This window comes from Eleutherodactylus coqui, chromosome 2 (assembly GCF_035609145.1).
Source record: "Eleutherodactylus coqui strain aEleCoq1 chromosome 2, aEleCoq1.hap1, whole genome shotgun sequence".
Taxonomy (NCBI): domain Eukaryota; kingdom Metazoa; phylum Chordata; class Amphibia; order Anura; family Eleutherodactylidae; genus Eleutherodactylus; species Eleutherodactylus coqui.
The window spans coordinates 293,579,775-293,604,505 of NC_089838.1; the positions used below are offsets into that span (position 1 = coordinate 293,579,775).

General features: G+C 45.3%; 1 protein-coding gene across 2 annotated transcripts; it reads left to right on the plus strand.

The window, feature by feature from the left end:
* The first annotated feature begins 14,260 nt into the window (after positions 1-14,260).
* On the plus strand, positions 14,261-24,372 carry LOC136610838 (CD209 antigen-like protein C). 2 transcript variants are annotated; one of them, XM_066590035.1, is made up of 8 exons: positions 14,261-14,363; positions 14,447-14,551; positions 17,672-17,773; positions 17,895-17,957; positions 19,123-19,185; positions 20,394-20,545; positions 21,889-21,989; positions 23,981-24,372. In XM_066590035.1, the coding sequence occupies exons 1-8, from the start codon at positions 14,339-14,341 to the stop codon at positions 24,099-24,101; spliced, it is 732 nt and encodes a 243-aa protein (XP_066446132.1). In that variant the 5' UTR covers positions 14,261-14,338; the 3' UTR covers positions 24,102-24,372. The 2 variants fall into 2 exon arrangements, with proteins under 2 accessions (XP_066446132.1, XP_066446133.1); XM_066590036.1 differs by lacking the exon at positions 19,123-19,185.
* The last annotated feature ends 359 nt before the right edge of the window (positions 24,373-24,731 follow it).

A 24,731-nucleotide genomic window follows, 5' to 3' on the forward strand; every position in this document is an offset into this window, starting at 1 on the left:
GGGCCACTATATCTCCCTGACGGCACATTGGGTGAATTTAGTGGAGGCTGCGACAGAGTCAGAGCCTGGGACCGCTCACGTCCTACCCACCCCCAGAATTGCGGGCCACAGCTCGGTGGTGGTATCTGCGGCGGTGTATGCTTCCTCCACTAAAGCACCTTCCTCCTCCTCCTCCTCCAACGCAACCTCTGTCTCGCAATCAAGATGTGTCAGCAGCACGTCGCCAGCAGTCGGTGTCACGCGGCGTGGCAGCACAGCGGTGGGCAAGCGTCAGCAGGCCGTGCTGAAACTACTCAGCTTAGGAGAGAAGAGGCACACGGCCCACGAACTGCTGCAGGGTCTGACAGAGCAGACCGACCACTGGCTTGCGCCGCTGAGCCTCTAACCGGGCATGGTCGTGTGTGACAACGGCCGTAAGCTGGTGGCGGCTCTGCAGCTCGGCAGCCTCACGCACGTGCCATGCCTGGCCCATGTCTTTAATTTGGTGGTTCAGCGCTTTCTGAAAAGCTACCCCCACTTGTCATACCAGCTCGGAAAGGTGCGCCAGCTCTGCGCACATTTCCGCAAATCCCACACGCACTCTGCCACCCTGCGGACACTGCAACATAGGTTTAATCTGCCAGTGCACCGACTGCTGTGTGACGTGCCCACACAGTGGAACTCTACGCTCCACATGTTGGCCAGACTCTATGAGCAGCGTAGAGCTATAGTGGAATACCAACTCCAACTTGCGCGGCGCAGTGGGAGTCAGCCTCCTCAATTATTTACAGAAGAGTGGCCCTGGTTGGCAGCCATCTGCCAGGTCCTTGGAAAATTTGAGGAGTCTACCCAGATGGTGAGCGGCGATGCTGCAATCATTAGCGTCACCATTCCTCTGCTATGCATCTTGAGAAGTTCCCTGCAAAGCATAAAGGCAGACGCTTTGCGCTCGGAAACAGAGACGGGGGAAGACAGTATGTCGCTGGATAGTCAGAGCACCCTCCTGTCTATATCTCAGCGCGGTGAGGAGGAGGAGGAGGAGGAGGAGGAAGAAGATGAGGAGGAGGGGGAAGAGACATCTTGGCCCACTGCTGACGGTACCCATGCTGCTTGCCTGTCATCCTTTCAGCGTGTATGGCCTGAGGAGGAGGAAGAGGAGGAGGAGGAGGATCCTGAAAGTGATCTTCCTAGTGAAGACAGCCATGTGTTGCGTACAGGTACCCTGGCACACATGGCTGACTTCATGTTAGGATGCCTTTCTCGTGACCCTCGCGTTACACGCATTCTGGCCACTACGGATTACTGGGTGTACACACTGCTCGACCCACGGTATAAGGAAAGCCTTTGCACTCTCATTCCCGAAGAGGAAAGGGGTTCGAGAATGATGCTATACCACAGGGCGCTGGTGGACAAACTGATGGTAAACTTCCCATCTGACAGCGCTAGTGGCAGAAGGCGCAGTTCCGAGGGCCAGGTAGCAGGGGAGGCGCAGAGATCAGGCAGCATGTACAGCGCAGGCAGGGGAACATTCTCCAAGGCCTTTGCCAGTTTTATGGCTCCCCAGCAAGACTGTGTCACCGCTCCCCAGTCAAGGCTGAGTCGGCGGGAGCACTGTAAAAGGATGGTGAGGGAGTACGTAGCCGATCGCACGACCGTCCTCCGTGACGCCTCTGCCACCTACAACTACTGGGTGTCGAAGCTGGACACGTGGCCTGAACTCGCGCTGTATGCCCTGGAGGTGCTTGCTTGTCCTGTGGCTAGCGTCTTGTCAGAGAGTGTGTTTAGTGTGGCTGGGGGAATCATCACGGATAAGCGTACCCACCTGTCAACCGACAGTGCCGACAGGCTTACACTCATCAAGATGAACAAAGCCTGGATTTCCCCAGACTTCTCTTCTCCAACAGCGGACAGCAGCGATACCTAAGCAATACGTAGGCTGCACCCGCGGATGGAAGCATCGTTCTCTCTCACCATCCAAAACGGGGACATTTCTGCTTCATCAATCTGTGTATAATATTCCTCCTCCTCCTCCTCCTCCTGCTCCTGAAACCTCACGTAATCACGCCGAATGGGCAATTTTTCTTAGGCCCACAAGGCTCACTTATATAATTTTTCTAAACAATTTTTATACGTTTCAATGCTCTTAAAAGCGTTGAAACTTTAACTTCAACCAATTTTTCGTTAAACTGGGCTGCCTCCAGGCCTAGTTACCACTTAAGCCACATTAACCAAAGCGATTAATGGGTTTCACCTGCCCTCTTGGTTGGCCATGGCCAATTTTTCTGATGTACATTAGTACTGTTGATACAGCAATTTTTGTGGGCCCTCGCCTACAGTGTAATCAAATGAATTTTTAGACCACCTGCATTACAGCTGACGTTACATCCGCTGTGTTGGGCAATGCAATGGGATATATTTATGTACCGCCGGTGACTTCCTGGCACCCACCCATGCTGTGGGTCCACAGAGAATTATAAATGCATCTGAAACCACATCTAAAGAACCCCAGTAAGACTGGGGCATGCAGTGTGGGCCGAAGCCCACCTGCATTAAGCACGACATTACTACCTCAGCTGTGTTGGGCAATGCAATGGGATATTTTTATGTACCGCCGGTGGGTTCCAGGGAGCCACCCATGCTGTGGGTCCACAGGGAATTATAAATGCATCTGTTTCCACTTCTAAAGAACCCCAGTCTGACTGGGGCATGCAGTGTGGGCCGAAGCCCACCTGCATTAAGCACGACATTACTACCTCAGCTGTGTTGGGCAATGCAATGGGATATTTCTATGTACCGCCGGTGGCTTCCTGGCACCCACCCATGCTGTGGGTCCACAGGGAATTATAAATGCATCTGTTTCCACATCTAAAGAACCCCAGTCAGACTGGGGCATGCAGTGTGGGCCGAAGCTCACCTGCATTAAGCACGACATTACTACCTCAGCTGTGTTGGGCAATGCAATGGGATATTTTTGTGTATCGCCGGTGGGTTCCAGGGAGCCACCCATGCTGTCGGTCGACAGGGACTTCACAATAGGGAGTTGTACCTGCCTGTGTCTATGAATTAAAAAGCCCGGTCTGACTGGGGCATGCAGAGACACCTTGACAGAATGAATAGTGTGTGGCACATAGGTTCCCCATTGCTATGCCCACGTGTGCAGCTCCTGATGGCGGTGGCACAGGATTCTATTTCTCATTGCTTCTGTACAGCATTGTGGGCTATCGCCCCGCCCCTTTTAAAGAGGGTCACTGCCTAGCCGTGCCAACCGTCTGCGGTTCCTCGTCATGGCAGACGCACTTCTAAATAGACATGAGGGTGGTGTGGCATGAGGGCAGCTGAAGGCTGCGCAGGGACACTTTGATGTGCGCTGTGGGGGGGAGGGGGGGGGGGCGGTTGGGCAGCATGTAACCCAGGAAAAGTGGCAGTGGAGTGTCATGCAGGCAGTGATTGTGCTTTGTTGGAGGTAGTGTGGTGCTTAGCAAAGGTATGCCATGCTAATGAGGGCTTTTCAGAAGTAAAAGTTGTTGGGAGGGGGGGGGCCCACTCTTGCCGCTATTGTGGCTTAATAGTGGGACCTGTGAACTTGAGATGCAGCCCAACATGTAGCCCCTCGCCTGCCCTATCCGTTGCTGTGTCGTTCCCATCACTTTCTTGAATTGCCCAGATTTTCACAAATGGAAACCTTAGCGAGCATCGGCGAAATACAAAAATGCTCGGGTCGCCCATTTACTCGAAACGAACCCTCGAGCATCGCGAAAAGTTCGTCCCGAGTAACGAGCACCCGAGCATTTTGGTGCTCGCTCATCTCTAGTGTTAATGATATTCTCCAACACTTAATGGTGAAATAACAGAAAGTAACAAATAATTAAGAAAGACTTCCTTTGAAACTACATTCACTGCAAAACACGCGATACAGTGCTCAGAATCAAATGTCTACAACAACTAGGATAGTGGTGAACTTCTGAGACTCAGGTACATCGGTGATAAAATCTACCGATAAATGTGATCACGGACAAAAAGGCACCGGTAACGGTCTCAGAGGCCCCTCCGGACGATGACACCGACTTTTACTGCGTGCACAGACAGAGCATCCCTTAACAAAGTCGCGGATCTCCCGAGATATGTCTGGCCACCAGTAGTGTCTAGAACAAAGATCCAGAGTCCCATGAACCCTGGATGGTCTGCAAGAACAGATGAGTGGGACTCTTCAATGACTCTGAGACGCAAGGACTCTGGCACAAGCCATCTGCCCTCCGGCACCCCCCGAGGGAGCGTCCTGCCGACAATTTTGTAGATGAAGAATGAGATCAGATTCTACAGCTGCCACCACCACCCCAGGTGCAAAGATATTCTCGGGAGCCACTGTCTCACTTTCCGGCGAACCGAAACTCCGGGAGAGGGCGCCTGCCTTCACATTCCTCTCCCCTGGAATATATGTAACGACGAGGTTAAACCTGGTGAAAAACAATGCCCACCTGGCCTGACGAGCTGTGAGTCTCTTAGCATTGGCGAGATATACCAAGTTTTTATGGTCAGTATACACGGTAATGGGATGCCTTACCCCCTCAAGATGGTGAAGCCACTCTTCTAGAGACTACTTAATCGCCAATAACTCATGATTACCCACGTCGTAGTTACGTTCTGCCGAACTGAACTTCAGCGAGTAGAACGCACATGGACTACGCCCTTGTCTCCCGCTGACTTCCTGAGACAATACAGCCCCCGCCCCCACCTCAGACGCATCGACCTCAATGAAGAGCGGTCGCTGTGCATCAGGCAGTACTAGCACCAGGGCAGCAGTAAATGCCCTTTTGAGACAACTAAAAGCCTCTAGGGCCTCTGGCAATCATCTTACCAAGTCGGAACCCTTCTTGGTACGATCGGTCAGGGGTTGAGCAATAACAGAATAATTCTTAATGAATCTATGGTAGAAATTTGCGAAACCTAAAAACTGCTGGAGAGGTTTCAGGTTATCTGGTCTGACCCATTGGGAGATTGCTGCCACTTTATAAGATTCCATTTGAATCTCCGTGGGTGAAATCACATAACCAAGGAATGACACTTGTTTAGTACCAAAAAATGCATTTCTTCAACTTGACAAAAAGTTGGTACTCACGCAAATGGGTCAGAACGAGCCTCAGGTGCCGCACATGTGAATCCCAGTCTGGGGAGTACACCAGAATGTCATCGAGATATATGACCAAAAATACCCCCAGGAAGTCGTGGAAGACCGCGTTCATAAATCCCTGGAACACAGCGGGGGCATTACAAAGTCCAAAGGGCATGACAAGACTTTCAAAATGACCGAACAAGGTGTTGAAACCGGTCTTCCACTCATCTCCCTTTTGGATGCGAATTAAATTGTAAGCCCCCCTTAAGTCCAATTTGGAAAACCAGTGGGTCCCTACCACCTGATTCAATAAATCAGGAATCAGGGGCAAGGAGCACTGGTTCTTCACTGTAATTTTATTCAAAGCCCAATAATCCACACAAGGCCTCAATGTCCCATCCTTCTTCTCTACAAAGAAGAGACCTGTCCCGGCAGGGGAACTGGACAGCCTGATATGTCGTTTGGCCTGAGACTCTGAAATATAGGACTTAAGGGCTTCGTGCTCATGCCCAGACAAATTGAAAATGGCTCCCTTAGGGATGGCACTGTTGGTTATCAAATCAATACCACAGTCAAAGTCTCAGACAGTTTCTTGGAAAATACATCATGAAAATCAGACAAATACTCCGGAATAAGTATGGTACCTGCTGAACAAATGGATATAGTAGTTAGGTGACTATGACAGGACAACCCCCAATGTGTCAATTCCCGAGTGGACAAATCAAATCGGGGATTGTGCAGTGCCAACCAGGGCATACCAAGCACTACAACAACAGACATCCTTTCCATTACCAAGAACGACAGATCCTCAGAATGGAGAGCACCCACAGTGAACTATAACATGGGAGTCCTCCATTGTACAACCCCTGCAGACAGAGGGGTAGAATCAATACTAGTGCAGCGTATGGGAATCTTTAACGCTGAGGTTTCAGTCATCAGAGGTCTGAAAAAACTTAAACTAATCAAATTGGCGGCAGCACCCAAATCAATAAAAGCTTGACCGGACCGAGTGAAATCCCGGAAACCAATCTGACAAGGCACCAACAACTTAGGGAGTACCTGTAATCCTAGGCGATCCTCACAAAAATTGCCTAGGATCTGAAGTTTTCTGCCGGTTCAGACTGATGTTGTAGACGCTTCTGAGGACAGGTCGCTACACAATGTCCGGCTTTCCCACAATAGAGGCAGAGGTGATGAGCGGGTCTGCCGGATTCCCTGACGTTCCTCTTTTCTAGATCTCAGCCTCCTGTCAGCTTTGACTGCCGATTCCAGCGCATCATTGAGTGTCATGGGAGCGGGATGAGAAATGAGTAGATCCTTGACCGTGTCACAAAGAACCAACAAAAACACATCTTTAAGGGTGCTATAGTTCCAAGAGGTTACACCTGCATACAGTCTAAATTTGGAGCAATAGTCCTCTACCCACTGCTGCCCCTGACATAGAGACATGAGATGGGATACTGCCAACCCCGCACGGTGCAGCTCATCAAAAATACCTCCAAGTTCCCGAAAAAACAAATTAACTGACTGCAGGCAAGCCAAACTATCGGGTAAGAAATAGGCGCATGTCTGGGGGGAACCCTGAAGTAAGGACATAATGAATCCAACTTTCTGCGCCGGCTCATCAAAAATACCTCCAAGTTCTCGAAAAAACAAATTAACTGACTGCAGGCAAGCCAAACTATCGGGTAAGAAATAGGCGCATGTCTGGGGGGAACCCCAAAGTAAGGACATAATGAATCCAACTTTCTGGGATTTTGAGCCGGAGGAGCGGGGCTGCATCCGAAAATACAATCTACATGCCCGCTGAAAAACAAAAACCTTGCTCCTCTCCCCTGAAAATACCTCAGAAAGCGGACACTTGGGCTCAGGAATAGAAGGGGCAGTAGAAACACGCACTAACTTCCACTGCTCCTGGGCCACTATACGACCGGACAGGTCTTGGATCACGACCACTAAATCCTGCAACTGACTTGCGAGGGTACTCATAACCTCCATATGAGAGCAATTTTAAGGGCCAGTTATTATGTTACGGTATACTACCCTTGATATGCCAGCGCGGGTGCCCTAGATCTCACCCCAGCCCCTGTCCCTGACTACTCGCCTCCACTCCCGGCTAACCCCAGGCGGGCAACTGGACAGCAATCTCTACTCTCACTAGGAACCGAAAAAGGGACGCTGGCATACCTGGATGGAAAGGGTAGAATACTGACAGAAAAGGCAGATGTAAATAACCAACATGAGCAATACTAAGCAGAACTGAGGCAGATGGAAAAACCTGGTGGATAATAGCAAAGTATAGCAGACAAGATGACAGAGGCAGGAGACCAACTGAGGCAGACTAGCTAGCACACTGAGGGAAACCAATAATTAGCAGTGATTGCCAGTCTCTGCCTGTCTTTTAAATGAAAGCCTCTGCCCAGGGGCAGAGAGAGGGAGACAGCCACCACCCAACAGAACATAATAAAAGGGAGCTTGTGCACGGCAGCTGCACTCACAGGTGCGCGTGCGCCACCAGCACCACGCCGGCCAGGCACCCACGGCAGCCGGACAACAAGCGAGGGGGACATGCCCCGACAGCGGGACCCCACACACCACCGCATGGTAACAAATAACCTCCGAATGTAATGTGCCCACAATGAACCAAAGTTCTGGTGTTCTCCACCGCACTACACCAGAGGATAGAGGGATTGCATTGATGCTGGTAAAGGGAATCGGCAAACCTAATGCGGTAAAACTTGACAACAGTGGTCTTATGAACTGTAAATGGATAAGGTTCACGGCAGACCCAGAATCTATAAATGCCTGTCCCACCCTGTGAAAAGCCTTGTAAGACACACTACAAGGCACTAGTAATTTAGGGAGTACCTGACCTCATAGATGACCCTCCCGACAGTCACCTAGGAGCTCAAGTTTTCCTGCTTTTTCCGTAGCTGCCTTTCCTGGCAGGATGCGATGCGATGACCAGCCTTGCCACAGTAAAAACAGAGTTGGTTAGAAACCGGGAAGCGCCTCCGCTCTCCAGGACTCAATTGGTCCACTTCCATACCATCACCTCCGGGGGTTGACGATGTGGTACAGGCTGTAGAAGTCGCCAGAGACTTGGCACCACGTTCTTGACGGGTTTCTAGCTTAGCTTCCCTTCTAGACCGGAGCCTACGATCAGCTTTGACTGCCAATTCCATAGCCTGATTCAAGGTAGATGGTGACAGATGGGACAGCAATAGATCTTTTACTCTGTCAGACAGGCCTACCAAAAATAAATCTTTGAGTGCACAGTCGTTCCATGCAGATTCACAAGAATACTGCCAGAAACTAGAGCAATATTCTACTGATGACTGGCGCCCCTGGCGTAGGGCCAGCAGTTTACTAACTGCCTAAACCGCACGATCGGGTTTGTCAAAAATATTTCCAAGCTCAAGGAAAAAAGAGTCTACCGACTGCAGACAAGCGGAATCAGCCGGTAAAGAATAGGCCCATGACTGAGGCCTTTCTCTGAGCAACGACATAACTATCCCCACCCGTTGGGACTCAGACCAAGAGGAACGAGGCTGCAAGCGAAAAAACAACTTACAAGCCTCCCAGAATACAAAGAATTTTTTCTGGTCCCCCAAGAACATCTCGGGTAATGGGCATTTTGGTTCTGGTACTGGATCAGCGGGCACAACCAACCACTGCTTATAATGGCTGAGATGCCCCGACAGGTCTTGAACCATCCCGGCCAGGTCACAAATCTGACCGGTAATCGTACTGAAGGACTCCATTCACATTGTGAATCCGCCCACAAAAAAAACGCTGGAAAATATTTTTTGGGCCAGTTATTATGTTACAATACTATTGGAATGCACAGGTATGCAGGGCTCCCTGACCTTCACCCACGCCAATGTCTCTTCCTGGAGATAGCACTAAAGATGGACACGTCCAGGCCGCCAACTCTGACCGTACGCTGCCTAGTGGCAGGACAGTAAGGAACCGCCATACCTATGCAGGTGACTAGAGATGAGCGAACGTACTCGGATAAGCACTACTCGTCCGAGTAATTTGCTTTATCCGAGTACCGCTGTGCTCGTCTTGAAAGATTCGGGGAGCGCCGCGGAGCGGGGAGCTGCAGGGGAGAGCCGGGAGGAACGGAGGGGAGATCTTTCTCTCCTTCTCTCCCGTCCGCTCTCCCCTGCTCCCCGCCGCAACTCACCTGTCAGCAGCGGCGCTCCCCGAATCTTTCAAGACGAGCACAGCAGTACTCGGATAAAGCACATTACTCGGACGAGTAGTGCTTATCCGAGTACGTACGCTCATCTCTACAGGTGACTACTCACTAGTACTGACAGGCTAGGCAGATGGCATAACCAACACGAAAGGAAACCACAGAACACAGGCAGAGCTGTATCGGGACAGGGTAACTTCCACTGGAGCAGAACCGAGGTCAGACACACAGAGGACGAAACCAATAACTGGAAACTGCTATCAGCAGCTGCCAGACTATATTCAGGAGTCTCCGCCCCTAGGGTGGAGACCAATCAAGCCGGCTGACCGGAACTCCCAGCCAGCCACTATAACTCACAGAGCTAGAGCACGTGCGCCTCTCATAGCGTGCACACGGCTGCGCGTGCCACATGCTGTGCCCGCACACGGGAGCACGGCGCCACCGCTCGCCGACCCGAACGTGGGCGCAACGTCATCCCAGAATGCTGCGGTGAACCACGCCACCGCCATCATGGGTCCCTGACTGGCCTCATGGTAACAGGGAGTTCCGCAAATACTCAAAAACATTATGGAATAAGTTCGAGAGACTCACCTTAGGTATTTACAGGGTTAAATGCCTTTTAAATTTTGCAAAAATGATACTGCATAGGCAAAATCAAAACCAAAAGCGACAGATGAATTAGAATGAAACCAAAATAAAGGGGTGTTTGAGCAATTATTTCCAAACATAACTATATTTAATGATGGGTGAATTTGGAAAATGACAATCATTTCATTGATGTCAATGCCTTTAAGGCAATAGAAAACAACGGATCCACTGAAAAGGGCAATATTGCTAAGATGTGGTCAGATTGTTATGTAACTCACAATTATAGACTAACACAAACTAACCAAGCTAAGAACAAATAAACAGCGTTATCTTTCGAATCTTGTATTTAGCACATTGAGTAATCACAGTGAAGGGAGAAACATAAGTGAAACTTTATGTTAGGATCCAGTTCCACAAGGAGGTAATTACATGCAGCCAAAACCCTGCCTACCTGCAGCCGTCAATGGCCTCAGATTCTGCCAATAATATTTCCTTTTTATGAGCCGCCGGGGTGAGTGGGCTTTCCATTGCTTGCGGTTAAGGCATATAGACTTCATAGAGCTGCTTGGCACCCCTCTCTAAAGGCTGAACCTGATTTGCCATCATGTAATACTATGTTTCCTGTGCATCATTTTCTGCAGGGAAAATGCATGGCTAGGCTTGGCCACCCCAATCAGAGCTTTCAATAAATGGCAACCGATCCACTGAATTTATCTGATCATACTGTATGCATATAGTTTCATTAGACCAAGACCAAAATTTTAAAACCTGGTCAATTATATTTTCAGCAGACAGAAGTCTTCTATTGGCCTTTATTATTAATTATGAAGGCTACTCCATTTCTTCAGTGGTCCTCTTGTCCACAGTAGTAGATCTGGTGGTCATCTATTATGAAGGCCTTATAAGTTTCCCCACTCACCCCTTAAGTGTTTTCATACCCCCCGTCCCCATCCACCCAACCCACTCACCCACCCACTAGGTGTCTTCATACACCTTCTGGGTGCTCTACCTAAGGAGAAATGACACCCCTCTTGACCCACATCGCAGGCCTCTCCCCAACCAAGTCACAAACCTACTGCACACTAATGAGGGGCAAACACCCCGAAACAGCTGTATGTGTATGGATTTCTAGCTTGGTTTCATGTTTCCAATCATTGTTTTACAGACTTGTTCAAGAGTTCTACATTGATTTGAAGGAATGCTGCCATCCAATAGGTGGCGCTGCAGAGGTATTTTTCCATCCTCCTTATTTACATGGAAAACTTTCTGGCACTATGGTGGTGTCTGTCATCTGACTTAGGCTCAATGTCCACGGGCGGATTTTAATTATAAAATCTGGCCGTGGCACCTGCACGGGAGAACCGCAGCTTTAGTTGGCCATAGGGATGCATTAGCACCCGCAGGGCAATTTAAAGCATGAGAGTGTGATTTTTTTTTTCCCGACGCGTGGATTGCACACCCAGGAAGAAATCGCAGCATGCTCCATTTTGCCACGGATCCGCGGGACGGCTTCCATTAAAGTCAATGGAAGCTATCCCCACCACTGTCACTGTGATTGAGCCGCGGATCTGCAAGAAAGCAGGGGATTCGGAAAAAAAAAAGCACTGCGCATGCCCCGGGAGCGTCAGATGGTGCTCCCAGACGCATCCACAGTGCTGAAGAAAGACGATCCATCTGGCTCAGAGGAGACCTGCGCTGGACGCGAAGAAGTAAGAAATGTATTTTTCCTCTCCATGTCCTCAGGTACGCACGGATAACACTGCGGGATTCAGCAGTGGTATCTGTGCGTGTAAGTAGACATTGGGCCTTAGTGGCAGGCATCTTGGATTCAGCCCAAGAAACTTCAATGAAAAGGGGGTCACGGGATACATGATTTAGGAGTAGAATTTCATCAGTTATGTGGAGTCCTTTTTTTCAATACCTGCAATAATTTTAAGTTATTGACTCAGAGGTTCGGAGAAGCTAGCACTGTCCAGGACAAACCAAGAATGGTTTTTACGGATGCCACTTGTATGCCCTGAGGATCTTTATGACAGTTGGTTGACTCATACCATGCACCCTGCCATTCTCCTGGTGCTCTAATGCGGACTTTTCAAAAAAACAGCACAGCTCTCAAGACCCGGAGATCAGAAACACCACTCGGATGACCAGTCCTTGGTTTGTCCTGGACACTACCAGTCTCCTTGAACCTCTGAATTAGTTTCCGGACAGTTCATGCCCTCACTGCCCTCTTCCTGGGGGTTCTTGATTGAAAGCCTCGGCCACCTTACATGAACTTCTGTTACCGACCATCAGGATTATCTCAGTTCTATCCTGGATTGTTAACAGGATCTTCTGGTACCTGAAAAGACACTTGATTAGTGTTTTCCATACCCTACAATTTAAAATAACAACTTTATTCATATTCAACATGACACCATTATTCATAACTTAAAAATGGTTGCAGGTCCTGATAATAAAATGACTGCAGCTATCAATTTGTGATGAACGTTTACTCCTAAATGATGTATCCCATGAACCCCTTTCCATTGAAATTTCCTGGGCTGAATTCAAGATGGCTGTCACCAAGATGTTGGCTCCACCACAGTGCCAAAAAGTTTTTCCTCACCTATCTAAGTGTTCTGCAAAGTTTTCTACTTGTATCTCTTTTGTTGAGAAAATATTCTGTCTGGCCCTGACTTTTGAATCCCCCTGTATACCGATTCTGTACAGATTCAGTGTGGCCCATATTTCCTACTGGTGCACATGACTCTTAAGGAGCGCAGTCCACACCAATGAACACCAGGGCCTGGTGATGTGCTATTCAGCAATGCCTTGCATCCTATGAGTGGCATTTCCATCAGTTATGCAATTTATAATTATATTTACAGCACCAGAAATAATGATAAATGACAGTTTTATTATTAGTATTTTCGTTTGTTAATACTGACCAATTATCACTACAATTACTCAGAAATGAGCAAATAATTGGGGAGTGTAAATTGGTCTTTAAAGGTGTTTTCTGGGCAAAAACCCAGGATGGCCTAGGTAGAAATGCCAGAAGTGTAATAGCCAGCTTCAGCTCCCATTGATTTCAATGGGAGTGAAGCCCTCTGTAGCTTTTCTGCTCCCACTCCAAATGATGAGGTCCAGCCCTGCTACCCTGACAATGGATAGGGCAAGCAGCCAATCACTGGGTATCCTGAGCAGCGGGTCATCGGCGCTGAACCATTGGTGACCTACATCCTGAGAATAACTGAATTTCACTGGGGCAGGTAGTCCAAATTGTTTTACTGCAAAACCTTGTCACTGTTTGGACTTTAAAACATAACTTTTAATAAATTAATTAAAATCTTTTACTCACTAACACACATGATACATAGAACGAAATCAAACAAAAAGTAAGATATATAGATGTAGGATGTTTCTTGCGTTATTGCGTAGATTATGTTAACAGTCAGTTTAATTGAAGGCTGTTATCCAATTAATCAATTTTTACTTATGTTCAAGTGCCACTGTAGGTTATCCTAAGTATCAGTTGATTGTGATAATTCCCAGAGCCATAAGGGAATTATGTATCTCTATCAGAAGAGGGAAATCGGCCCCTCCCATGAAGTATTAATCACATACAGATCTTGATGATCCCGAAGGTAGACAGTATTTCTACCTAAATATTAGATGGATCACTTATAATTAATTGACTAGGTCTAAACTGGTCCGGCGCATTTCGCTCCACACTGGAGCTCCTCAGGGAACTAGATATGCTTCTTAAATGTGCCTCTCTGATTGTTGATCTCTTTTCTTTTTTCAATGTTCTTTCTCACATCCCAATTTGTGCTTCCCTTGGTGGTAGGCAATTGGTATCCTGAGAATAGGTCATTAATAGCTTTTGCCCAGAAAACCTCTTTAATAGGGGCATATTCATAACTAGTGGGGTGAGCCATGAGTTGTGAGTCTCATTTAATGGCTGAGAGAATAGAAAGAAAGAAAAATGGCAATGGAGACGGCGGAACACTCCAGATTTAAGCAATATAAGGAGTGACCAAATGTATGTGAAACTTCTCCTTTTATTTAATAAAGTATGTGGACAGCTTGTGAATACGCGTTTCGGGGATAACCCCTTCGTCAGTTCAGCTGGTGTTTAAAATATACAGGCAATTGGTGGGTCCCAAAAGGGTTAAAGATTAGATCTGTTTGCCTGTGGAGTGTGGGTCAGCCAGGGCAGGAGCAGGAGAAGTTCATTTAATGGCTGTCGAAGATGTTGATAGTGTATATGATATGGGTGTGGTGGAAGCTGTATAGTTTCACCACATCATACAAATCTCTTAAACACAAAACGTCACAAATCCCCACGTCTAGTCTCACTTCCTTCTCTAGATTTCAGTTTGGTTTCTTCACATTGACCATAAACCCTTTTGTGAAAGTATGACAAATCAGTGACCAGTTGGGTTGTAGGAGAGCAGAAAGAAGGAACAGACATGTATAAGAACGAAGTTGTCTCTGGTAAGACTGGAGGAATCGTCTATGTGGTAGGATGATTGAAGAGCTCAGATCCCTCACCAACTGTATTTCTGTTCTGTCTACAGGAGGCATCTACATGGAGAGCTGCGATTATGCAAATGGAACCATGTTTAGGGAGTTACCCCCTGTGCCAATGAGGAAGAACGATGGACCCACAGACGTATGCGAAAGTAAAGTACAAAACTCTCTTACTAGCTATCAAACTAGAGGCTTGTTATCATATGATATGTTGTATATTAATATCCTGGGATGCCGCTACTATGTAAATAGTACATTACTGCTGCCTACTTGCTGCTAGAACCGGGCCAGTTTTCTTCATATGTTATAGGGCGTGTAAAACTATTAGGGCAGGCAGTGCATATAGGCAGGGCTGCTGTATTATATGGAGTACATTTAGGGGTATTACTATCACCTGGTTTAATGTATCTGCATCAGGGGCTCCTACCATGAGGCAACCTGCATATGCTGCCTCAGGTGGGCAGTCTTCCCGGCCCCAGGGAGGTGGCAGGTTGCCCCCCGGCCGGTAGTTATTGTTTACTGACCATATTAATAGCTGTTAAAGAATAATTGTCATCTGGGAGCTAGCAACCCGACAGGCATGTCCCTTAGTTCACAGCTCCAGCCCACCGGCAGCCACTTGCTGCTGATTCTGTGACCCCTAACCTCTTCCCTGATGTCTGTGTGCAAGAACACCTGTATGCAGCGCAGATGCCTGGGGAGAGGTCGAGGGTCACAGACTAAGTTGTAGCAGCCGCCAGCAAACCAGAGCTGTGGACTGAGTAAGTGTAATGCCTGTAGGTTGCCACCCGGCCAGAGGTCCAGGGACACAATTATTATTGGGCTACTATGGGAATCACTATTAATATTGGGACCACTATAGGGGTCACTATTACTACTGCGGCCACTATGGGGGTCAATATGAATGTCACTTACTACTGGAGCCTATAATGGGGTCACTGAGGGGAATACTTACTATTTGGCCACTACTGGGAACACTATTACTCTGTCACTTCAGACAAGTCTCAATGATTCAAATATGTGTTGGGTATCTTGTGTATTGATACTTTCGCCTCAGGCAGCATGAAGCCTTGCGGCACCTCTGATCTCCATTTATACTCTTTTGCCTAGTATTTAGTCGCTGTGACCCATCTAGCGCAGCACATATAGACAGGTGCTCCCTGTTGTGGATTATTCAAATGAGCAAAAAGTTACGCTTGTTTTGTACATTGCAAGAAACTCACAAAAAAATAGAACCCATTCTTTTCAATGCGCCTATTTACATGGCCAATTTTTCTCTTACAGTGATGGTGCGAGATGGAAGAATCGCAGCATGTTCTATTTTCTTGAGTGTCTCGCATTCTGATTCCTTTTGATTTTATTTCATTTTTTGTAATACCATTTGCCTTTCAGGGGGAAAAAAAGGGTTTTAATACATTGCGTGAGTCGTTATGGATGCAACGATACCAAACGTGGGGTTTTTAATTTTTTGTTAAAGAAGAGAAAGTGCGCAAAAAGTTTTTTTACGTTATTTTTTTTACCATTTTTATTTCTTTATTTTACATTTTTTATGTCCTGAGATTCTTTGTACATCCGTACGGCATTGTATTATTGCTAATAATAGTGATTGTAGGCCATGACTGACCTGGTGTACATTGCAACAGGCCGATAACATCACAGAGGGAGCGCCCTCCCTCTGTGAACCCTTTATATGCCACAATCAACATTGTAAGAAGTTAATAGCAAGGATCAGTGTTGTAGCAGGAGGCCGTCTGTCAGTCACAGCCGGCTCCCGCTGCGTATGGCGCTGGCTCAGTTACTCAGCCTGCGCCATCAATAGGATGTAAGTTTCTGTCTGTTTGTGGGAGACGAGAGGAGGAATCAGGTTGTGCTGTATACACAGAGCGCCCGGTGACAGACATGACTGTCTGAGGAAGAAGATGATAGTTCTGATACTGCTGCTGAAGATTCAGAAATAGAGACTGTAGATTTTACTGGTCACAGAAGGGACAATATTACAAACTGGGGCCACAGAAAGGCCATCATTACAAAGTGATGCCACAAAGGTGGCATTGTCATTATCCGAAGCCACAGAAGGAGCACTATCACTAAATCGTATCACAGAGAGGCTCTATTACTTTGTCGGCGGCACAGAGGAGGTACTGTTACTTTAAGGGAGGCACTAGGACACTATTACTCTATAGGAGTGCATAGAGGGAACACTATTACTTTGTGTGGGGGCACAGAGGAGGCACTATTACTTTGGGAGGGGGGGGGGACAAAAGGGGCACTATTACTTTGTGGAGGGCATTAGTACTATTAGAGGGCCGAAATAGTTGGAGTAGCAACAGAATGGGGAGATTGTACAAAGACAGGTCATGACTGAAAAAAGTCTTTATGGCAGTCTGAACTCAGATAAGAAAAATAAAAATGGACGTCACCAATCAGAGAAGCCACTACCTGTGAACACTGCACTTTAATCACTATTGCTGTGTAGAATATAGGACTGGTATCTGACCATTATCTAGTTATTATATATATACATATATATTATTTGTATAGAGATATACTAGAGCTGTGTGTGTGTGCATAATAGTAAAATATAATTTTTCATTGGTGGGGGGGGGGGCACATTGCATAGTGGACCTGAATTAAAATGTTCGGCAACCGTGTAGCATTACCCTACAATAGAAATTTTCTTTATGTCATCAATGTATCTTAGTTGTGATATATCCTACTTCCCATTTTGAGTAAATGGGTGGCAACTACTGCAGGGGGAAACTTTCAGTATAATCTGACTCCTTTCCCCCCTTCCTGTTCTCAGATCACAGTGTGCAGGAGGAGTTGGATTATTATCTGAGCTCAGATGTGTGTGAATAATGAAGATTCTTGTACTGGTGGCTAGAGTTTGGGGAGCAGGGGCTAGTCATTCTTTGGGTGGGATGACTTGACCCTAGGCCCCCTTGTCCTGCAGGCCCCGTAGTAGTTGCATGTAGCAGTCTGTCGCTATTGTTGGAACACAACTATGTGTAATGTTACAGTGATTGTGTTGTAGCAGAATGGAAGAATTGCTACCATAGTAAGTTCCTCTATAGATTACAACTGATCGATGGGGGTCGACAAAGCTGGACACTGTCAAAAGACTAGATTCTCCAAAGCAGAGAACTCCTATCTCCTCTATACTGATAACCTAAGCAATGCACCTATAGATCTTGAAGGATATGCTCTGTAACTCTGTAGCCTACACAAAAAAAGATCATTAACATTTAAATATAATTTTTTTTATTTCTCAGCTGAATCCTGTTTTCGGAAGAACTGGTCCCTAACATCCAAAGTGTTGCTGCTTGGTTTAGTCGGGCTGCTCTCTATACTCCTTATAACTGCGTTTGCCCTCTGTAAGTATAAGAGGAATACCACCCTAATATGAGAGAGGAAGAGGTCTACAGCTGTTCTCTGCAGATCTCTGGTCACTGATGCAATGCTGCGGTTGATGAATTTACCCTTTTTTCTTTGCAGTTTCAGCTGCTCCTGTTCAAGCAAAGGAAGAAAAACAAGCTAATAAGAACATACCTGTAAAGGGTAACTATCCCATAATTATTGTTACATCTGGGTATATTTTTTAGACAACGACCTCATAAAATGCCCTGTAAGAAGGTAATAGAGATGATCTAACAGTCAGAATCTATGAGCCAAGACCCATACTGAGCAAGGTTCTCACCAACAGTCATTAACCCTATCCCGATGCACCCATTTTTTGTTTTTATGTTGTTTTTTTATCCCACCTTAGAAGAGCTATAACTTATTTATTTTTCCATTGGTTTGCAAGATGGACCACCATTAAAACTTAACTTTTATTTTATCCTTAAAATACTCAATTCTATAGTGTATAACCATATAAACAGAAGAAGGAGTGAAACAGAGACGAGGTAAAGGTATGCTTATTCTGACCCTACCAAAAACAGCCCTCTCTATCAATCTTGGGAAACCTGCTCTGACAAGGGCAATCCCAACAGAAACCTCCTGTATATGTCCTGTTGTACCCTTTGTTCAGGCAATTTTAGCAATTCAATAGCTGAATGTTATCAGTCTGATTTTTGGAAGGATGCTTCAAAGTATTAATTAAACATGGAAATCACCTGGCGCCTGGCACTTATGTACTATAATAATCCACTCTGATCTATTGGCCAACTCCAAAATTATCCACCTGAACATTATACAATAGAATGATAAATATGCCAGTTAGGCCATCAAGTATCCCATACATCACAGAGGGGGAAATATCGAAAGATAAAAACAATCACAGAAAACGGCCATATACTTACTCATTAAGGAGTGCATATAGATGCATCCTCTCACCATGCAGGTAGATGAGGGAGCTAGCCTCTTGATATAGAGGGGGGTGGCAGTCTACACCAAGCAGCCAACCCCTCTACGGTATATAAAGAGGCAGTGTGAGTGGCTGTCTCATCGGTGTCCCACACAGGTGCAATTAGCTCTCTCATCTGGTACTCTGCTACCTGCATGATAAATTCTCGGCTGAATCCTGTTTTCGGAAGAACTGGTCCCTAACATCCAAAGTGTTGCTGCTTGGTTTAGTCGGGCTGCTCTCTATACTCCTTATAACTGCATGTGCCCTCTGTAAGTATAAGAGAAATACCACCATAATATGAGAAAGGAAGAGGTCTACAGCTGTTCTCTGCAGATCTCTGGTCACTGATGCAATGCTGCCCTTTTTTCTTTGCAGTTTCAGCTGCTCCTGTTCAAGCAGAGGAAGAAAAACAAGCTAATAAGAACATACCTGTGAAGGGTAAGTATCCCGTAATTATTATTACATCTGGGTATATTTTGTAGACAACGACCTCATAAAATGCCCTGTAAGGAGATAATAGAGACAATCCAACAGTCAGAATCGATGAGCTAGGACCCATACTGAGTAAGGTTCTCACCAACAGCCATTAACCCCATTCCGTTGCACTCATTTTTTGTTAATACATTGTTTTTTTTCATTCCACCTTAGAAGAGCTATAACTTTTTTTATTTTTTCCTTGGTTTGCAAGATGGACCACCATTAAAACGTAACTTTTATTATAGCCTTAAAATACTCAATTCCATAGTGTATAACCATATATTCAGAAGAAGGGGTGAAAGAGAGATGAGGTAAAGCTATGCTTATTCTGACCCTACCAAAAACAGCCCTCTCTATCAATCTTGGGAAACCTGCCCTGACAAGGGTGATCCCAACAGAAAGCTCCTCCATATGTCCTGTCATACTCTATTTTCAGGCAATTTACCAATTCAATAGCCGAATGTTTCTCAGTCTGATTTTTGAAAGGATGCTTCAAAGTATTAATTAAACGTGGAAATCACCTGGAACCTGGCACTTATGCACTATAATAATCCACTCTGATCTATTGTCCAACTCCAAAATTATCCACCTGAACATTATCCAATAGAATGATAAATATGCCAGTTAGACCATCCAGTATCCCATACATGAACGGCTGGTCATATACCCAATCACCTCTATATGTATATAAAACACATATCTGGTGTTTCACCTCATGACCACAACATCAGGCAAAGGTTTGGCTCTCTTGGAGTGACAGTTTGCATGAGTCCATTAGATGTAGGCTTGATTCCGATCGCAGAGTAAATCAAATGCCCGCCAGCTGAAAAAACAAGGCAGACATCACTGTGGCTATTGTGAAAAGCAAAATACTCAAAAGGTGTAACAGCGTGCTGCAAGCACCAAAAAACACCAACATTGAAGATATACATTTTTTTAAGTTTTTTTTTAAATTGCACTATGGCTGTAGCACTTTTTTGTATTGTAAAAAGGATATAGAGCCAAAATTGTGTGATACCACATTAGCCAGAATATATTGTAACACCAACCTGATGAAGAGGCTAAAGTAGCCTTGAAAACTTGCAAATATAATTTTTTACTAGTTTTTTTGTTTTTTTATATGAGTATTTCACACCATATAGATTTTAAAAGTCTCTTTTTAATTTTAGAGCCTGTGAAAGTTACGTGTCCAGTAAGTTGGAACAGAAGAGGTGACTCATGTTACTTTTTCTCTATTGAAACTGAAACTTGGGAAGGTGCTTTCAGCAGATGCACACAACAGCAATCTAAGCTTGTTATTCTAAGAAGCATAGAGGAAATGGTAAGTGCCCAAAGTCCGAGGCTGAGTGGGAATCAATAGATAAATTGTGTTTGTAAAACTATTGAATTATGTTTTATGCAGCAGTGTCATGTGCATAACATTTGTGCTGTGTGCATAGCAAGAAGTACATGTACAAAAGACATGAATTGTAGGTGAAAGTTTACTAACATGGCCTTAGACGCTGAGTATGCAGCTTTGTTATAATTAACCTTTGTAATGTTTTACTAAGAGAGAAGTATCACATATGCTGTAGACTTTGAATTGTTGATTTTGTGGGGGATGCCACACTATATAACGTCTTGCATTGGAACAATAAAACAGAAGAGCTTGGAAACATCACTTAAGTGTTTCTCATTGTTCTCTTCTCCGATGCATAGAATAATAATTAGGCATAGCTGATTGATAAAGCTACAGCAACCCTTGAGTATCACCTAAACTAAGTGATTACTTTTACATTTTAATTTTCCCTAATTCTCAATGGACATTCCCAATTTAAATGATCTTACAGTATGTTAATGGAGATGTGGAAAATACCATGCAGGACTCCTCTCTTCAATGGAACTGCATTATAGCAACCAAGCAGGTGGAGAATTGCCCAAGGGTTAAGGAAATGGAAGAGAAGGAGAAACTTGCAGGGATTGTTTCCTCTGTGCAGATGTGGATAAGAGACGAGTCACATGTTGCAATCACTTTAACTTGGTTCACAGTCCATGCAGGATTCTTCATAACCGTTGTATATTCACAGTCACTTATCATTTATAGTCTCTCTCTATTCACAGTTGCTTCATATTCGCAGGCTGTTTAGTTATTTATTACACCTGGTACAACTCTGTGTACGCTCAACACATCTATGACTGATTTACATGGTCCATATGATGCATGTCCCTCTCTCTGACATGGTACTTCAGCTTCCACGGTTCTTCTGTCTAGACACACTTGCTTCAAATAGGATATGTCAGGGACTCTTGCACAGCTCACACTTCCAGGTTGCACTCAACATCCTCCATATGTAGGCATTCTAGGATTTCACTAACGGAACGTGAATGCAGGTTGCACCTTCTGCTCAGACCTTGCACACTCAGCAAACAAAAGAAACAAAACCACCACTTGCATGGTACACGCTGAACATTTTATACATACCTCAACAGGCATGACACTGAAGGACTAAATGTGTCCTTTGATTTGTCTATCAGAAGCACTCGCCTTTTCCAACACGATACCCAGTGAAGCAGCAAATATTCCCCTTCCTATAGGTCCCAACACACGATTTTTCCTGGAAGACATTTCTCAACCTTGTCACCCAAGATCTTGTGTTTTAACTTACATTATTCTACTTTCTACAGAATTCCTTGCTGCCTTTAATAAATGGAAAAACATACTGGTTTGGCTTGAAGAAATTCCACACTACTTGGTTATGGTATGATGCAACGCCTCTCAACTTCAGGTGAACAACATTAAGAACTGTGGAGGTCATCCACAAAAGTGGGTGGGATATATTAGACAGCAAATGAACCGGCAGTTGATGTGTTGGAACTAGGAAAAAGTATAAGGACCTTAGCAACTTTGTGATGGCTAGATGATTGAGTCAGTGCATCTCCAGAACAGCAAGTCTTGCGAAGTGTTTCCAATATGTAATGGCTAGTACCTAACAAAAGTAGTCCAAGTAAAAAAACAACCAATGAGCTGGCAACAGAGTCAAGGGTGCCCGGGGCTCTTGGGAAGTGAAGGCTAGCTCATCTGGTCTTATCACACAGAAGAGCTACTGTAGTGCTAATTACTGCTGGCTATAATAGAAAGATTTCAGATCACAGAGAACATCACAGCTTGTGTATATGGGGCTCCGCAGCCACAGACTGGTCAGAGTGCCCATGCTAAACCTTGTCCATCACTGAAAGTGCCTACAATAAGCATTAGAATTTGACCATGGAGCAATTGAAGAAGGTGGCCTGGTCTTATGAATTATGTTTTTTATTACATCATGTTGACGGCTGTGTGCATCACTTACCTGGGAAGAGATGGCACAAGGATGCACTATGGGAAGAAGATAAGCTGGTGGAGGCAGTAGGATGCTCCGGGCAATGTTCTCCTGAGAATCCTTAGGTCCTGGTATTCATGTAAATAATACTTTGACATGTACCAACTACCTAAACATTGTACAGACCAAGCAACCCCTCTCCTTCATCGCAGAGCTGTTCCCAAATGGCAGTGGCCTCTTTCAGCAGGATAATGGGCCCTGCTACACTAACAACAATTGTTCAGGAGTGGTTTTGGATTAGGCTTTTTCTGGATCAACACAGCATGGAAGTATTTGAACTTGATAACCCATTGCCCACCTTTACCCTTAAATAGCATTTCCCATTATTTGTAGTCTTTCTTTTTTTTGGGGGGGGGGGATTATAACTGCATAAGTAAGCAGTGTTTTACAGTATTCACCAGATAGTGGAATGCATAATAATGCAACTGGTTTATGATTAAACTTATCACTCAATATCCTGTACATTTTCTAGACTTTATCCCTGCCAAATCACCATAGTGTCCAAGTAAATAATCATATATAGTGTATTGCAAATTTAGAGTGCTCAGATAGTGTCATACATTGCTCAGATAAATAGCATGAAAATTTCCTAATGTCATAAAAGATATTGTCACATAGTACTCATATAAATAGTAATACTGTGTACCAATATAATTAGTGGCATATGCTGTCAGTACTGTACTCATATGAATGGTGCCATATCCATATGTTACTTACAGTGCTATGAAGGGGTACTTTTCTAGAAAATAGAGCCCTGAGTGACAAGTAAAACACCCCACCTACCATTGTTAGGCAGCTCTTGTAATTTCTGGCCATATAACACTCTACATACTGCCATTTAGTGCCATAATACTACTTCCATATGCAGTCAAGATAATGCCACTATATAATGCCCAAATAATATGCAGTATCCCAATAATACTGTTGTAAGGCTCCCACATACTACAAATCTGTTTCCAAATACTACCATCGTAAACAGCTAAATACTACTAGGTAGTTGTAGTTTGCTCCTTAGGCTCTCAACTAGTTTACCATCCCCTATAACGTTCTTTGTTGCTATGGGGCAGTAGTGCCCATTTAATTAACTAGTCAATGCTGAAGTCTAAATGGGGAGCCCAAAAGCATTTGATGCAGATGGGAATGTTGAGGTCATTACACTGGTCTCTGTCAGGACAAATAGGCAGTTGGACAGAAGAGACCCAAGGTCTGCTTGGTGAATGTTGGAGCAGAGGGCCAGGAGGCCCCTTGTATCCACCACCAGCAATTTTAATGGTAACCATATTGGTTGCCACCAACTTGACCAAAGAAGACAACTCACTGACTTTACTGGATTGTTTTGACTTCCAGGGAACATTTATTTGGTTGAAAGGGTTATATGTTATCTTAATCTTGTCTTTCAGCAACTGGGGTCTTAGAGAACCAAATAATACTGGTGGAAATGAATTCTGTGTAGAGATGAAATCGGATGGCTGGAATGATGTGCACTGTGACCTGAAGATGCATTATATCTGTAAGAAGTGATAAACCTAAGGGTGCTGGTAGACTGAAGTTAATAGAGGCACCATATGGCACTGGCAGAGGCAAGGAAACAGATCAAATTAAATCTTGTGATCATTGGTGCCAAGAAATCTGGGGCAATGAGCAAAAGTCACCTCCCCAGGCACAAGAGCTTGCAACATCACTTGTATATGACTGTATGGAAGATGTATAAAATGGTTTATCAGTGACTCAATGGCCACCTATAAACACAAAGAGGTGACCATGACAATAAAGTTTTATTCCTGTTTTTTAATCCTGTTGTTACTGAGTCTGTAGAGCAGGACAATGCCTAAATATGAGTTCTGATCAGAGGAAGCTGAATATGATGAGTGACTTGGCTGGTGCCTAGGTGAGTAAACCAATAGACAACAGATGCAAATTAATCACTTCAGTACTATTGGCCACCAGGGATCTGAGCATTAACCACTGATTGCTCCCTTATACACCCACTTAATGTGTTTCAAACCGCACTGAAGCGCAACCACTAGAGCCACTCATGTCAAACACAAGGCCTGCGGGCCAAAACCGGCCCACCACCTCAGTTTAAGTGGCCTGCTGGTGGTGCAACAGCTTCCACTCACCTAGCTTGCAGCTCCTGCGGCAGTGCAGAGC

What these genes read in the sequence shown, in the direction of transcription:
- LOC136610838 (XM_066590035.1), top strand. Translation starts at nt 14,339, where the DNA reads ATGTATAAGAACGAAGTTGTCTCTG. An exon ending in TAAGAACGAAGTTGTCTCTG is followed by an intron (nt 14,364 to 14,446) that starts GTAAGACTGGAG and finishes TTCTGTCTACAG; the next exon opens with GAGGCATCTACATGGAGAGC. An exon ending in TAAGAAGCATAGAGGAAATG is followed by an intron (nt 20,546 to 21,888) that starts GTAAGTGCCCAA and finishes TACTTTCTACAG; the next exon opens with AATTCCTTGCTGCCTTTAAT.